A 15,833-nucleotide genomic window follows, 5' to 3' on the forward strand; every position below is an offset into this window, starting at 1 on the left:
GGCTTTCCAAGAAATAATGAATAGATTCATTATGAACTTAAATTGTTGCCTTACTAGGTTCCATTTCTGAAGGTTCATCTTTCCTTTGTTAGATGCACAATAAGTATATTCAACCAAGAGAGGAAACACTCCCTTTAAAAACAAACAAACAAACAAACAAACAAACAAACGGGTATTAATCATTTTGAAATAAAAACCTATGCTACCAATCTATCGACATCACAAAAGTACAAACCTCAAGAACATGATTAATTTCTGGATCAGGATATGTTTGGCTATAAGGAGCAGAGAACCCAAATCACAAAATAGCTTAAACAGTAAAGAAAATTTATTATTTTATAACAAGACCAAAAGCATGGACACTCCTGAGTTAGGTAATTCAGTGGCTCAGTGATGTCACAAAGGGTCCACAAATCGTTCTTTCTAGGTCTCTACTAGAAACTCTTCCACATGTTGGCCTAGACCACAAATGGAAATCCACTCATGGTGGCAAGATGGCTACAGTAGTTCCGGACATCATGTTCACACCTGGCAACATTCAGAAGAGACCATCTCTTCCTGTGAACTCCTGAAGAATGAGAAATTCCTTCTGTGAAACCCTGCACGAGATGCTCCTCACCTCTCATTCATCAGCCTTGCAATACCTGCACATGTCTAAACCACACAAGTTGGGAAATGGAACCCCACTGACTGACTTAAACAAATTGTTGTATACTTTTTGGTTCTGGTGTTGAGAATGAAACCAGCCTTTTCCTGAAATACTGGCCATGGGCGGGGAACGGAAAAGATTGGGGGGGGGGGGAGGGGAGGGACAATAAACACCTGCTACACTCTACTAGTTAGATTTTAAGTTACATCCAAGCTTTGGAAATTGGAATGAAGGATCCTTTTTTTGTTTGTCTGCATCTTTAGTAAATGCTTGAAATTATTTAGAATGCAGTTTTGATAAGCAATTGATGTGAAATAAAATAGGAATGATTTGGTAATCAAGAAATATAAAGTGGATTTAATTAACTTTGAAAAGCACTTTAAAATAGTAAATGTTTCAAAAAACTAATTAACATTTTTAAGATTCTAAAAATTTTCGCAAATATATTAAGAAATTTTCTATAAGAGTGTTCACCATTTTTATATTTCCTTACATTTCTTCTTAGTCCTAGCAGGTAAACTCTCTACGTAAGAATAGATTTTCTTTGCAACTTTTTCTACTAACACACTTCTCTATAAAATGATGGATGCAATGAAGAATGTATTTAAGAACTAAATATAGTCACTCCCCTTTCCAAATTTTAGTTTGTTTCTGTATTTTTCCCCAAGCACAATAGTAATCATAGGCCATGTCGAAACCATAGCAATTCCTATTTACCATCTATGGCCCCAGAGAAAACTGAGTGTTCTGGAATGCAGTTTGGGGGCAGGGGGGCAGTGAAAGAGATCAGCTTCTTTTTTTTTTTATTATGAAATTTATTGTCAAATTGGTTTCTATACAACACCCAGTGCTCATCCCAACAGGTGCCCTCCTCAATACCCATCACCCACCCTCCCCTCCCTCCCACCCCCCATAAATCCTCAGTTTGTTTTCAGTTTTTAGGAGTCTCTTATGTTTTGGCTCCCTCCCTCTCTAACCATTTTTTTCTTTCCTTCCCCTCCCCCACAGTCTTCTGTTAAGTTTCTCAGGATCCACATAGGAGTGAAAACAAAAAGAGATCAGCTTCTAATGTCATCATGTCATTTGTTACAGTTAATGTCAGACAAGTAGGTTGGGTAATGATGTAACAAATACCCCCCTCCCTCAAGCTCACATAGGTTTATATTTTGCTCATGCCACATACCCATAGAAGTTTGATGAAGTATAGAAGACTTTGCTCATGTTAATGACTCAGGGACTCAGGCTGATGGAGCAGCCACCATTTCAAATGTGTCACAGGAAAAGGGGAGTTCTGGGGGGGGGGGGGGATGCCAGCAATTACATGTTTTGTCCAAAAGCTATACAAGTACTTCTGGTCACATTTCACTGGTCAGAATCAATTACATGGTACCCCAATGCCACGATCCTACCAGGTCCTTGAGAAATGGAGAGCCAGTAACACTGGTGAGCGGTAATTTTGACAACTGCAGAGATGTACCAGTGTGTAGAGCTCCTTTCAGTAGAAGGGGAGACATGCACCAAAGCAACAGTTTTCAGTTGTTATAAACAAAATGGAAATGCTTCAGTTAGGGTAGTACTCTATATTCTGGTGGTATTACAAATACAGCTTCATGAAAGACAACAAATTCTGGTCTTAGGGCCTTGAACTGTGATGTGGCTTTACCATCATGGTAAGGGTCACATTTTAGGTAAAATGTAACCTTTTCCCAAATCTACCATGTCACTAGGGGGGTGGATCAAGCTAAGTAATCCTTGGAGTGTACTTCCAGCTACCCAGTCTAATTTCCTCTTCACTTTCTATTCCTGGGTCTTCTGTTCACATTGCTTTGATATCATGGATTATTAGGTTTTCAGCTGCAAACAGCAGGCCATCTCCATTGATTTGGCATGAAGCATGATTCATTCTGAAGAGAACTTAAAACCTTTATTTCTGGTGCTGATTATGGGAGTCATGCCCGCATGAGCACTGTGAACATGCACTTGTCATCAGCCTGGTCAGACAGCTGTTTCTGCTTTCTGAGCGCTCTAAGTAAGTCCATGGCTCCTTAATAAATCAGGCTTCATGGCAAGACTGGCAATAGAAGAAATGCCTCATGTGATAGGAAATAAAAGGTGAAGTCCAGCCACTCTTTTCCATCGGTGTTTAATAATAATATTTTATTATTACTACTAATAATTATTAACTAATAATAATTATTATATCACCCAAGTAGTTGAATACACATTTCATTCTAGGCTCTTTGGTAGTTGCTTTATGTGTGTGTGTGTGTGTGTGTGTGTGTGTGTATGTGTATAAACTAGAGTGAGTTGACTGGTATTGTCCCCATTTTCCCATGGAAACTGAGTCTCAGAGGTTTGCCCAAGTTCAAGTAGGTACTCAGTGACTCCAACTGTGAGAAGTGAGGCTTGACTTTATTTTATTAACTGTCCAGTTTTTTTTTTTTATTCCCTAAAGATGTTTTCTACACCTGTAGTTTTTTAGAACTAACTCATTGCTTTCTCTTGTGTATAATACTGGTTTAAATATACCTTTAAAATCTTCCCAGTCTACTGTGAGTACCTCCAAAATCTCTTCATGATTATGGACCTAACTCCTGTGACTTAGCAGGTACTGAGAAAATGCTTGTGAATGAATGAATGCATGCATGTGAGGCTCACACGTCTGGCTGAAACTCCCCCGTCTCACGTGGGCAAGTCCAGACCAGTGGGACTGGCTTAAATTCCAAAGCCGATTTGCCACCAATGTGTCCATCCAAATGGAATTAACTATCTTTTCACCTAAGTAGAAGAGAAAATGTTTAGAATGACGTTCATACCCAATTATAAAAAAAAAAAATGCATGCTGATTATAAAAAAATCCAGAAAATTCAGAAAAATATAAACAAGACAATAAAAATAACTGCAAATTCCAGAGGTTTGTTCTCCTAATGATTGTTTTTAAAGACATTTATACATACACAATTTACATAGCTGGAATCATGTGTAGCACTGTAGCCTGGTTTCTCACTTTTTATTATGTCCTTTAAAGTCTTTTAGAAAACATACTTGTCTGTGGTCTCTTACTGTTCCATCATATGGGGGGAAGGCATAATTTATGATTTGACATTTAGGCTCTGTCATTTTTTTGCTATTACCAATAATGTTGTTATGAAGATCTTTCTATATAAAGCTTTGTAAGCATGACTTTCAGTGCATCTGTCCATGGGAGTCCTTTGATCAGTGACACATACCTGTACCAACTGACATTTGACAAGTGCCACTGAAGCTGTATGGCCACAAGTTGTCAGGAAGACTAATAGGGTAGCAGTGGCCTGTCTCACTTTCATAAAATGACATGGATACAACTATAATTTTGCAGGCCATTTGTGGGGTTAGAAGCTCGACGCCTCATTGATTCCGCACACAACATATTCCAAAAGAATGAAGGTGACCTTAGAGACAGCTAGCCATTTAGAATCCAGTTAAACCAAACTTCAGGATATTTGGTGCCCAACACCAACCAGAGGCATCATTATCTGTCAGATTCTTCTTATCCAGAATTAGAATTTAGCAAGGGTATGTGGATGAGGTCTAGCTGGTGGGTGCGTTCTTCTGGAAAGAACAGAAGAGCTCAATCTTTAAAACTAAGGAATTTTCATTGTGGGAGGCTTTTATAGAAAGGGAAAAAAACAGTAACATATTCTTAAATTTAGTGAACTTTACTGAGGACTGTCAAAAAGAGGAAATCTTTAGTTAAGCTTGAATGTCACCTCACCAGAGGAATGGAGTTTTAAAAATAACAGTCTTAGAATTTTGCTTTCAGGACATCTGAGAGAGATAGCATGTTAATTTACAAAGTTCTTTAAACTGGGGTCCAATTTATTTTGTCAATTTCTTGCAGAATCAACAAAAATTAAAATCCATATATATAGAAAAGGACCTGAACTGTTTCCAGTTACTGAAACTACAAGCATGAATGCTTAGTATTCATCTCTAATAGCCTAAGAGGATAAGCCTTTACCTTTGATCATGAATTTATTTAATCTTCTAGGACAGTGTTGAACATTCTAGATCCAAATTCCAGGTATTTAATATGTTTCAGTTTTGTTCTCTGCTTCATGATGACAATTTAATCTCTAGCTCTTAACACTTTTTCTACTAAATTGCTATATTAATATTAATATGTGTGTGAAAAATTCTACTGGTAAATGGTATGCAAATTAGCCTAATGCAAACTTTATTGCACTCAAAAAATCCTTTGAAACAAAGGTAACTAAAGTGGTAAAAAGAACAACTGATCACCATTAAAAGGGAAGATTGTTACAAGTAAAAGAGTAACATACTTCAAAGCAAACATGAGTGATTTTAATCAAGCAATATGAATATAATATCTGGTATAAACACTTGATTATATTATAGGGTGTAAACAGGAAACTTTGTTTTCCCCAGTCACGGTGCTATGGGTTGAATTGTATCCGCAAAAAAAGATACGTTGAAGTCCGAACCTCTGGTCGCTGCAAATGTGACCATATTTAGAAATGGGGTCTTTGCGGCTGTAATCCAATTAAGATGAGATCATTAGAGTGGGCCTAAACTAACATGACTGCTGTGCTCATAAGACAATACACATTTGGGCAGACAGACATGCACCGAAGGAAGACAATGAAGACAGCCATATCCTGATAGAGGTGGAAACGCACAAGTCAAGGAACACTAAACAACATTAAAGAACACCCCCTCACCCAAAATGGTGAGGGCCACTCTCATCAGCATCCTGCCTTCAGCACTCTCTAGGCAGGAGGTGGTTTCATGCACAGGAAGGGAGAATCCCCTCCACACCTGCCCTCATCAGGGTCCACACCTCCCAGGGAGTCCTCCTGCAACATGCTCACAGGCTTCAGCTCTAAGACTCACAATATCCCACCAGCGGGGCAGCCTCTCTGTCCTTGCTGCTGGTGCCCCACACCCTACAAATGATTCTCGCAGGGCTTCGGATGCCCGGCTTCAGTGGATACTTTCTGCATCCTCCACCTCCTCATTCAGGAGAGGAAAAGTTCTAAAAGGTCTCAGGGGAGGAGTAGGACTCTCTCTATGAAAACTGTATTCATTAGGCTGCTGATTCCCATGGCCTCCCTCCCTCCTCCCCTGGTCCCAGGTCCTCCTCTCCCCTCAGAACAGTGTGGGACAGGTGTGAGAGCTGGGGAGAGCAGCTCCAGCTCAGTCCTGAGGAAATGCTCTTGATTCCGTAGTGGCTCTCCTTGGAACATGGGAGTATTTAATACCTCTTTGCCCTCAGTTTGGACTCTTGGGAGCTCTGAAGGCATGATGCTGACGAGATGGCCTGCACCAATTTTGTGAGATGGGAGGGGGTGGCATGACTGGGGAAGATAGGTTACTGATTCGTGGGAAGAGAAAAATTCCCACTCAATTGCTGTTACACTAGGAAAATTTTTTCTGTCCTGGTTTTTTTTTTCCTTCCTCATACTTCTTTTTTTTAATTAAATTTAAGTTAACTTTTTAAATTTACATCTAAGCTAGTTAGCATATAGTGCAACAATGATTTCAGGAGTAGATTCCTTAATGCCCCTTACCCATTTAGCCCATCCCCCCTCCCACAACCCCTCCAGCAACCCTCTGTTTGTTCTCCATATTTAAGAGTCTCTTTTTTGCCCCCCTCCCTGTTTTTATATTATTTTTGCTTCCCTTCCCTTATGTTCATCTGTTCTGTGTCTTAAAGTACTCATATGAGTGAAGTCGTATGATATTTGTCATTCTCTGACTAATTTCACTTAGCAATACCCTCTAGTTCCATCCTCATAGTTGCAAATGGCAAGATTTCATTCTTTTGATTGCCAAGTAATACTCCATTGTGTATATATACCACATCTTCTTTATCCATTCATCCATCGATGGATGTTCAGGCTCTTTCCATACTTTGGCTATTGTCGATAGTGCTGCTATAAACATCTGGGTGCCCCTTTGGAACAGCATACCTGTATCCCTTGGATAAATACCTAGTAGTGCAATTGCTGGGTCGTTCCTTCCTCATACTTCTGTTTGATGTTGCAAGATGTTTTAGATGTTGCCAACATCTTATGATGAATGAGATGGAAGAGGAGTGACGTTTAATGTATAAGGTATAATGAGGGTGCTGCAGGTGGCTGTGGCTCACAGCCCCCTTCCACTAGGTGGGAATCCCATTGAGTTTTAGAGGAAGGAAATATCCTTCCACTCAGGGGCTTGGAGATTGGCTGGCTAAGGTTTGGAGATCAGTCAGTAACTCAAACAGAATGAACTGTTGGATGACTCCATTTCTAAACTAAGTGTTTTCAAAACGTGACCTTCCCGAATGATCATTAGTGGTACTACCTGGAAAGTTGTTAGAAATTCTCTGGCCCCACCCCAGACCTACTGAACCAGAAACTGGGGGTGTGTGTATTAACAAGTACTCCAGGTGATTCTGAGACCAATATTTGAGAATTGCTGTTCCAAAGACACTCCTCTTCCCCAATAAAATGACAGTCTAACTTCTCTGAGAAATGGATGTCTACTTGGATATAATTTAACTTAAAAAATTATTCCTTCAAAATTCTCTGATGATTTTCCATCCATCACATACTTCAATTTAAAAGCTTTGGAATGCACTTTAGCTGAGGCAAGAAGAGTCTTTTTTCCTAAGAGTATGGAACTCCAGGAGTTTTTCAACTACTTTAAACAAGGCAATTTCCTCTTGTTCCCAATCATCCCTACTGTGATGCTTATTACTATGGAGTGTCTCCTTGCATGAGATGATGGGACTCACCTTTCCATACATTATTTTTTCCATAGCAATTATCGCCATCACCATCAAACATACTATATATATGTTTATTTTGTTTTTTGTTTGCCTGTCTCCACATGAATGTAAGCTTCATGAAGGCAAGGGATGTTGTCTCTTTTATTCACTGCTGATTCCCCAGCATCCTAAACAGTCTGTGGCACATTGTAGACATTCAGAATTATTTGTGGAATGAATGCATGAAGGAAAGTTGGGTTTTAAGAATGTGTTTTCCAAGTTGTTGTAGGTTTATGTTTATTGAATAATTGAAGACAATTATGGTTTTTGTTCTTAATTGTACTTGTGAGGATGCTTAATACTACAGGCTTCATAAGGTCCTCAGAAGTCCCCATCATTTTAGTGCAGTGTGAACAGAATTCACTGGATCGATGTGAAAGTTACTACTGAGGTGTATGCTACAGAAAACATCATAGGCTGGGATTGGATAGGAAAGACTAAGGCAGGAGAGTCATGGAGAAGAATTATATGAAAGTAACACAAAAGAATTATGTCAGTAACTTCTGGGCACACCAGTCTGCTGTTTGTAGGAGAATGCCCTCTTGTAGGGATTATTTGGGGACAGTAAATCTGTTATTCAGTGATTGTTTTAGGCTGAACACCTCCCAGGATACAGTATTTCCACTTTCCTGTTGGCACATCTTATAGCTCCTATGTCACAGATGTTCACTGTTTTCTCACTCATCGATGATCCCATTTTGATGCAGTAGAGTTGGTTTCCACCCTTGAAGCACTGGGGAGGCAACAGGCAGACACATTCGGAAGTGGCGGCTGAAATGAGAGGGAGACAGTGTGACTCACCACAGGACTTCAGGGTTTGATTTTACCTAATTTGTCCCCAGAGGAGCAGGCACTTTGGTGGCAATGTATCGGAAAGCTAGAACAAAGGCAATGGCCCAAAAGACCCAACTGTGGTCAAACGGAGTGATCTGGATGTGAGAGAACAGAATCCATGAGTCAGCCAGTAAGATTCAGGAGCTGGGCTACCTCTGACACCTTGCTCTCACTCGCTGACCACAACTAATCAGTCACTATATCCTGTCAATCTATTTCTACAACATCTACAGCCTGTCCTCTCTGTTATTTTCTCATTGGTACCACCTTCTATTGAGAATGTACTATGAAACCACATAAGAAGCCAAGTGCTTTGCATGCTTTATTTCATTTAATTCTCAAACATATGAACTATATGTTATCAAACTAATTCTACAAATGAGCTTGTTAGTAATCCCAGAGAGCTTAATTGATCAGCCCACGGTTCCACAATTAGTAAGTGGTAGAGGCAGGTTTTCAATCACGAATAGGCCTTAATTCTTTAACATAACTCTATACCACAGCTATTGACTTCTTTCTAGAATATTTCCAGGTTGGTGATTCTTTTAGGAGGCCTGGTTTCAAAATCACCCAGTCACTTCATAATTCATGTAGATCTTTCATTCATGAAATTGTTTTAAAATGATCACTTGGGATAAACTTACCAAAGTCAAGAATATTAAATAAATTTTGAGTAGAGGGGGGAATATAGGCTCATTTCTATACATGCAGGTTTTAATTGAAGTTCAAGAGCCTCTACAGTTTGCCCTCAAAATCCTTTTGCAACATTGTCTTTTCTGCTTTTTCAATTCCACTTAGAGTAACTCTCTTTCTGCTTCCCAAATGAGACTTTAACAGTGTTCCAGTTTTTGCCCTCTTGCCCATGCTATCTCCTTCTTTTGCTACAGTGATGTGGTCTTTTTTACTTTCTCCCACATGCCCAGTTTCTACAGGCTCACCTCCTCCATGAAGTATTTCATACACACTTACCCCCACAACAACTGAACTTTAACTAAAGTTTTAACTAGACTTCAATGGTGTAAATTTGTTAGTACTATATCTGGTATTTTTACACTTTCTTGTTAGCTTTTCATATATGTCTTTCTCCCAAGACAGTTATAAGTGCTTTGTTTGAGCGCTCGTTCATCTAGATGTCTCACTTAGCTCTTAACGAGGTGCTCAATTCATTCTGCTTCATCAACTGATTTCAATTCTGAATTTGGGGTGTAGGTATAAGCAATCAAAAAGAAGTATTTTGATAGATCTTGGGTAACTCATGCTGCCAAAATATCTGAGTTAGGCTGAGAATCAGCAATGATGTCATTCAGAAGTAGCTTCTTTTAGGTGGGTATCAGTTCTTTCCCATGTGTCTCAACCAATGGGAGAAAATAGGGAAAGGGAGTGGGGAGATACGCAGAGGCACATAGATAGCCTATCTTTGGTAGAAAACATTTCATGAAAAAGCATGCATTCCCTTGGAAGCCCTGTGTCAACCAGTTAGAAAAGAGTCTCATTGTGGAGGGCCTTGCCGATTGTTGTAAACAGTAGGGTTTAGTGAAGGACAGGAGACTGCTCCACCTTTGGAGAGGATGTCAGTTCCCCAGCCTTGTGGAAAAGCCATGGTCATTATTCTTTTAGTATGGTGTGGCTTAAATGCTCTCAGCAAGATCATTTTCAGACTGCCAGCACCATAAAGCCCTTCCCACCACCTACACTAATGCATCCTGCAACACTCAATTCTCATGCTACCATATTTATGAAACCCTTCCAGGCCAGAAGATTTCTCTCTCTCTCTTACGTGTTCTTATATCATGCTGGCTCGCATCAGAGTTATTAATCCAATTATCATGAAAAGTTATTCCTCCAAGTACTGTGAACAATTGGAAGGTACAAAGCTCGTTTGTCTTTAGAGTCCTCCTCATATTATATACAGTGACTTGTGCATCTTGGATACTAAATGGATGTGTGCTGAATAAATTTCCCCCTTCTATTAGTTGATGGTGGATATTTTTGAAATTTAGGCGAAACATTCAATGTGCATAGAAATAGACTCCTTATGAAGCCATTTGTGTTCTAACTTTTCAAATGGGAACTTGATGTTATTTTGAAGTTCCATTTTTAAACTTTTTCTCTCATTTTAGATAGAGAAGGAAAAGAGTAGCAAAGTACACAATGTCATCAGTAACAGTTTAACCGAGGTGACATTCAATGCAACTCAAAATTAATAATATCCCAACTTGCCATATGTGGGTTGGGTATAAAATACATTTTTAGCTTTCTCTTTATTCATAAATGCTGAGGTTTGTACATTGATTCTGTTCTATAGTGCAACTGAACAGAATTCTCTATGACGTTGACTTTTGCTCACCAATTAGAGAAGACTGGCACAGGCAGACCTTATCTTTAGGGGGTGGGAATGCTTTCAGTATTCTGATTGTGTGTAGGATCAAAGAATATTTTAAATGACTGAAATATATTATTATAAAGTGTTCATGTATTAGTCTGACTGCCCCAAGACATTCTGGTCACTTGAGCAATATTGGTAAAGTATTCAAACTTTTTAGTGTTCTTGTTTTAGACAAATGTAGACTCCTGGCGGCTGTGGATTTAGATATCTGTACAGCAGAGAGCCAATAGTAAAGACAGATTTTGATGAAATTGCAAGCCAGAGATTATTTGTTACTCAGACACATTTAAAAAGAATAATTTGTGGAAAAAGAGCAAAAAAAATCATTGCAATACGGAGTTCCATGAAGATCTTTTCTCCATGATAAAAATGGAAGGACGGAAGCTAACACTAATCACATCCGCTAATACCTCATTATTTCTGAGATGTCAGCTGGGTAATGGTGTTGGTGTGGCAGTTAAAAATGAATGGTAGCATTTAGCCACAAGGTGATTTAATACTGATCAGAATTGGGCAATATATATATCAGACCCTGGCATGCTGTCTCTTATGTGGACTTGCCTTGTTCAGATATGGCACGAAGGTCAGAAGTCTCAGACATTGACCTCCCGAGTGGCCACCCTCAGGTGGCCTATGGACTATGCCACCTGTGTCTACCCTCTGTCATGAATTCAATACTGCCACCTCCCAGGGGAGCTGGATCTTGATAATCAGAGTTAAGTGGATCAGGAAGGAAGTGGATTTGGGTAATAAGACCTGTCTCCTTTTCCAGGACTGAATTGAAGAGCCAAGGGAACATTGAAGTTTTTGTGTTTATTTTTGCAAAGGTAAAGTAGATTTAGCAAAAATTTAATGTAACAATTCAACAAGTTTCCATTATATACTTTATGTCTCAATCTAAGATAGTTCTTTGAGGATGTGTCACAAAGGAAATCTAGCTGCATACTTGAGTTCTGCTAAATCCTGATCTTCGGCCCGTATCTATGTATTATATAAAGCTTAGCTGAACTGTTTCAGGGTCAAACTTCATCTTAGAGAAAATGTACTCACTGCTGTGAAGTTTCCACTTCCAATTCACAAACAAAAATGCCCATAGCCAATTCGCTTACAGAAAATAGAAATGTAATGCCCCTTCTTAAGTATCAAGTTGGCAGAAAGATAAAGAAGTAATAACTCAAAGTTTCGGTGAAGGTATGGGTGGCAGTCTTTCTCATACATTGTAGACAGGAACATAATATGGTAGAAACATTTCTGGAAAGCAAGTTGATACACTGTGCCAACAAAGACTTTATATGTGAAAATAATATTTACCAATACATTTCATTTTCTAAGGTATATCCTGAGGAAGAATCTAAGATTATAGATTTATCTGTGATCAATTTGTCTATTATAGCACTGCTTATAATAGCAAAATATTGGGAAAAATCTAAACGCTTAACAGAAGATTAAATAAGTTATAGAATGTCCACATGGACTTTTGCAGAGATTGAAAATTATGTAGCAGAATAATATATGATGACATGAAAATAGTTTCATGATATATTAATTGAAAAACAGCAATATAGAAAATAAGATGTGAAGTATGATACCTAAAAAAAAAAGTAATATAATCAGGACCACTCCTGTGTATAAGGCCCTGGGGAATTTTTTTTTTTATGGGATGCTTCTCTATATAAACAATTACAGTAACTCTGAATTAGAGTGTTAGCACCATACTTAGCAGGCCAATCTCAAGCAGTCCTGGCAAATACCCTGCTTTCTGGGAATGAGAGTCTAGCTCGGAGCCATGGATGACTGCAGGCATGAGTCCCAGAGCACCTTGGAACATCTGGCTGACCCCATGCATGGTGAGAGGGAAGCAGTAGAAGGTTGGAGAATGTTCCACCTGGGAGAAACAGTGCCCGAACCCATGAGAAACCCTGACTGGGCTCAGAGAGTCCTGCCTGATTAACACTGCCAGCCTTGGAGGCTGGCACTGCAGAAGGACTTAAAAAAATTTAAAGAAGATGTTTCTGGCAATTAGTATCCATGAGGAACTCAGTCTAGGCTCTAGGCTCTAGCTATGTTGCCCTACCCAGTCTCAAATGCCAGAGGAAAATTTAGACAATTTTTAGAGAGAGGGAGACAGAATCCCAAGCAGACTCTGCTGACAGTGCGGAGCCTGCTTGGGATTCTGTCTCCTTCTCTCTCTGTCCTTCCCCTGCTTGCTCTCCATCTCTCTCAAAATACATAAACTTTTTTTTTAAAGGGTAGTATATGCATATATGATTGTATATGCATAGAACAATAATTGGGAAGATTCACACTAAAACTACTAAGGTAGTTATTTCTAATAGTGAGTGGGTTATATTTTTGTATTTAAATAAAAAATTTTATAAAATGTTTTTATAAAACAGTGTAAAGGAATTATTTTTGATTAAGGAAAGGTTTTGTGTGTGTGTGTGTGTGTGTGTGAGAGAGAGAGAGAGAGAGAGTATATAAATGCAAATAAGATTAACTAGTTGAGATGAAGGCTAAGAGAGAGCATTTCCAGTGCGTGGTCACCACCAGGGCTTACCCATACACTTTTCCCAGTCGTAGCAGGTGTCATAGCCACAGGATTCTTTCTTTGTGCTGTTGGTTGACAGTTTTGCTCTTTCAAGACCCCATTCTAACTGTGGACCATCTTGGCAGGAACCAATATGTAGAAAATGGAGTTGCTGATTATTTAAACATTTCTGAGCCAAAAACGTACAAGCAGGTGAAGTAAAGTAATGGTTGGTGTCTGTATCAAACACACAGAGATCTTCAGAATAATGGCTGCCCAAGAGAGGAAAGAGCGCATTTATATATGAAGACTAGAAAAAAGGAGATGGCATGTAGCCAATATAATATGTAATCTTTCCAGCCAGTTTTCTGACGACCCGCCTCCCCATCTGCCCCATGCCCCCAGCTTCTCTTCTTTCATCTTGTGTGCTCTGGGATTCATCTTTCTAGAATTTCATCTTTTTTTCTTTTAATGTTTATTTTTGAGAGAGACAGAGCATGAACAAGAGAAGGGCAGAGAGTGAGGGAGACACAGAATTTGAAGCAGGCTCCAGGCTCTCAGCTGTCAGCACAGAGCCCGACACAGAGCTCAAACTCACGAACCATGAGATCATGACCTGAGCCAAAGTTGGATGCTTAGCCAACTAAGCCACTAGAATTTCACCTTAATTTTGTGTTACTCCCAATTGTCTTCAAATCAAAGTCTGAATTCTTAAATTCTGGTAATCAAGATCCTCCATTAATTTGACTCCAACTAACTTTCCTTTCTAGAATTATTTTCCTTTCCTTCTTAATCCATATTACCTGGCAGTTATATTGATCATTTTCTAAAATTATAAGATTACCTTTCCTTTGCTGGCATCTGATGCCCTGCTCAGTCAGCATTGTATTGTCTCTCTTCTATGCCTGTCTGTGTCCAGTTTAATTCCTGACCACACTTTGAAGGTAGCCCTGATCAACCTAGCCCATGTAGTCTGGACCTCTTCAGAATTCTCTAACATTCATTAATTTGTGGCACCAGAGTCTTCTATCATTACATAGCTTTGCAAGTGTGTTTGTATACTTTGATTAAGTACATCAGTTTTGATATCATTCCTTGGGTAACTTGCTTAATCTCCCTAAGTAGATGCTAGGTCTTGCTGCTAGGAGGTAATCAGCAGCTACAGTCCTTCTTTTGTTGAAAGGACAAGGGCTGGTTTACTCTAAATTTGAGTTTCTTCTCTGATGTCAATCTTCGAGTTAACAATCAGGGCATCAGGGTGCAAAATTATCTCCAGGTGCTAGAGCTGAGAAGAAAAAGGCCACTCCCTGTGTTCAGAGAACTTAAACTGTGGGGCTAGCCAGTCCCACAAACACCTTCGATGTTGTATAGAAGAGAACAGAGGACTACAGAAAGAGTCTAGAGAGGTAGGGGAGAGCTGAAATTCAGAGAGTTCCAGAGGACAGTCTGCATTCTCATGACTTGGTATTGGAAAGACAAAGAAGGAAGTTTCTTCTGCATTAAATGGGCAATATGAATGCTGCAGGTACTCCCCCGAAGGCTGTCTGTTGGATGAGGGGACTCCAGCAGCAAGAAACTACATGATGGATCACCCTGGTGAGCATTGAGGAGGGGGGGGGTAGATAGGACCACCCCTGGGTTGAATTATGTTTGTGGGATTATACAGGAAACGACCCTATAGTGTTAATCAATCAATCAGTCAATCAATCAGTCCCTATAAGTGTTTGTTCACCTGCAGCACAGAGGAACATGAGAGCTAATTGGTGTTAAAGGTGAAGGATAACAACTGGGCACAGTCTGTTGGCTTCCCTTCCCAACATTCAGTCTTTCTTCTCCTCAGTAATATAACTCTAATTTTATTCAATATGTCTATGCATCCAGTCAAAGGTGTATGTGGCCATACGAATAAGAAAAGGTTAATGAGATGAAAGTGAGTGATGGGTCTTCTGAGAATTCTCCTTAAAAACAGAGAAAATGTCCATTTTTGGTCTTCTCCCTTCCTACTCCTGCACAGCAGTCTTGGACCATGACACCATTTAAGGATGGTGGAACAAGAGCAGGAAGGAGCCTCGGTCCTATCTGCAACGAGAGTTACCTTACGAGCCCTAGGTTGGCAACCTCTGCATTTATTTTGTGAGATAGAGAAACAAAATTTTATCTTTAGCTAACACTGTTTTGAATTAAATCTGACTGAAAGCCCTTAAATTAAGAAGGATGCTTGGGGCACTTGTGTGGCTCGGTCGGCTAAGCGTCTGACTTTGGCTCAGGTTATGATCTGACAATTTGTGGGTTCAAGCCCCATATCCAGCTCTCTGCTGTCAGCACAGAACCTGCTTTGGATCCTCAATTTCTCTCTCTCTCTCTCTCTGCCCTTCCCCCTTTCACAGACACTCTCTCAAAATAAATAAACATTAAAAAAAAAAAAAAAGAAGCACCCTCAACTCTCCTCAGTTTATTCATTTAAAGGAAAGGCAGTTAGGGGCACCTGGCTGGCTAAGTCAGTGGAGAATGCAACTCTTGATCTTGGGATTGTGAGTTAGAGCTCCACATTGAAGTAGAGATTACTTGAAAAGAAAAGAAAAGAAAAGAAAAGAAAAGAAAAGAAAAGAAAAGAAAAGAAAAG

The 15,833-nt window shown here is 39.5% G+C and overlaps 1 protein-coding gene across 2 annotated transcripts in view; it reads right to left on the bottom strand.

The window, feature by feature from the left end:
- Window positions 1–8,022: 8,022 nt before the first annotated feature.
- C6 (complement C6) overlaps window positions 8,023–15,833 on the bottom strand; it is a 72,325-nt gene continuing 64,514 nt past the window's right edge. For both annotated transcript variants that reach the window (XM_040496118.1, XM_040496114.1), the window contains exons 17-18: window positions 13,241–13,482; window positions 8,023–8,234 (exon numbers count right to left, since the gene is read on the bottom strand). In XM_040496118.1, coding sequence (XP_040352052.1) covers window positions 8,053–8,234; window positions 13,241–13,482 — 424 coding nt within the window. In that variant the 3' untranslated portion in view covers window positions 8,023–8,052. The remainder of the gene's footprint in view (window positions 8,235–13,240; window positions 13,483–15,833) is intronic.

The sequence above is a fragment of the Herpailurus yagouaroundi genome, unplaced genomic scaffold (assembly GCF_014898765.1).
Source record: "Herpailurus yagouaroundi ecotype Mexico unplaced genomic scaffold, PumYag 29, whole genome shotgun sequence".
NCBI lineage: Eukaryota > Metazoa > Chordata > Mammalia > Carnivora > Felidae > Herpailurus > Herpailurus yagouaroundi.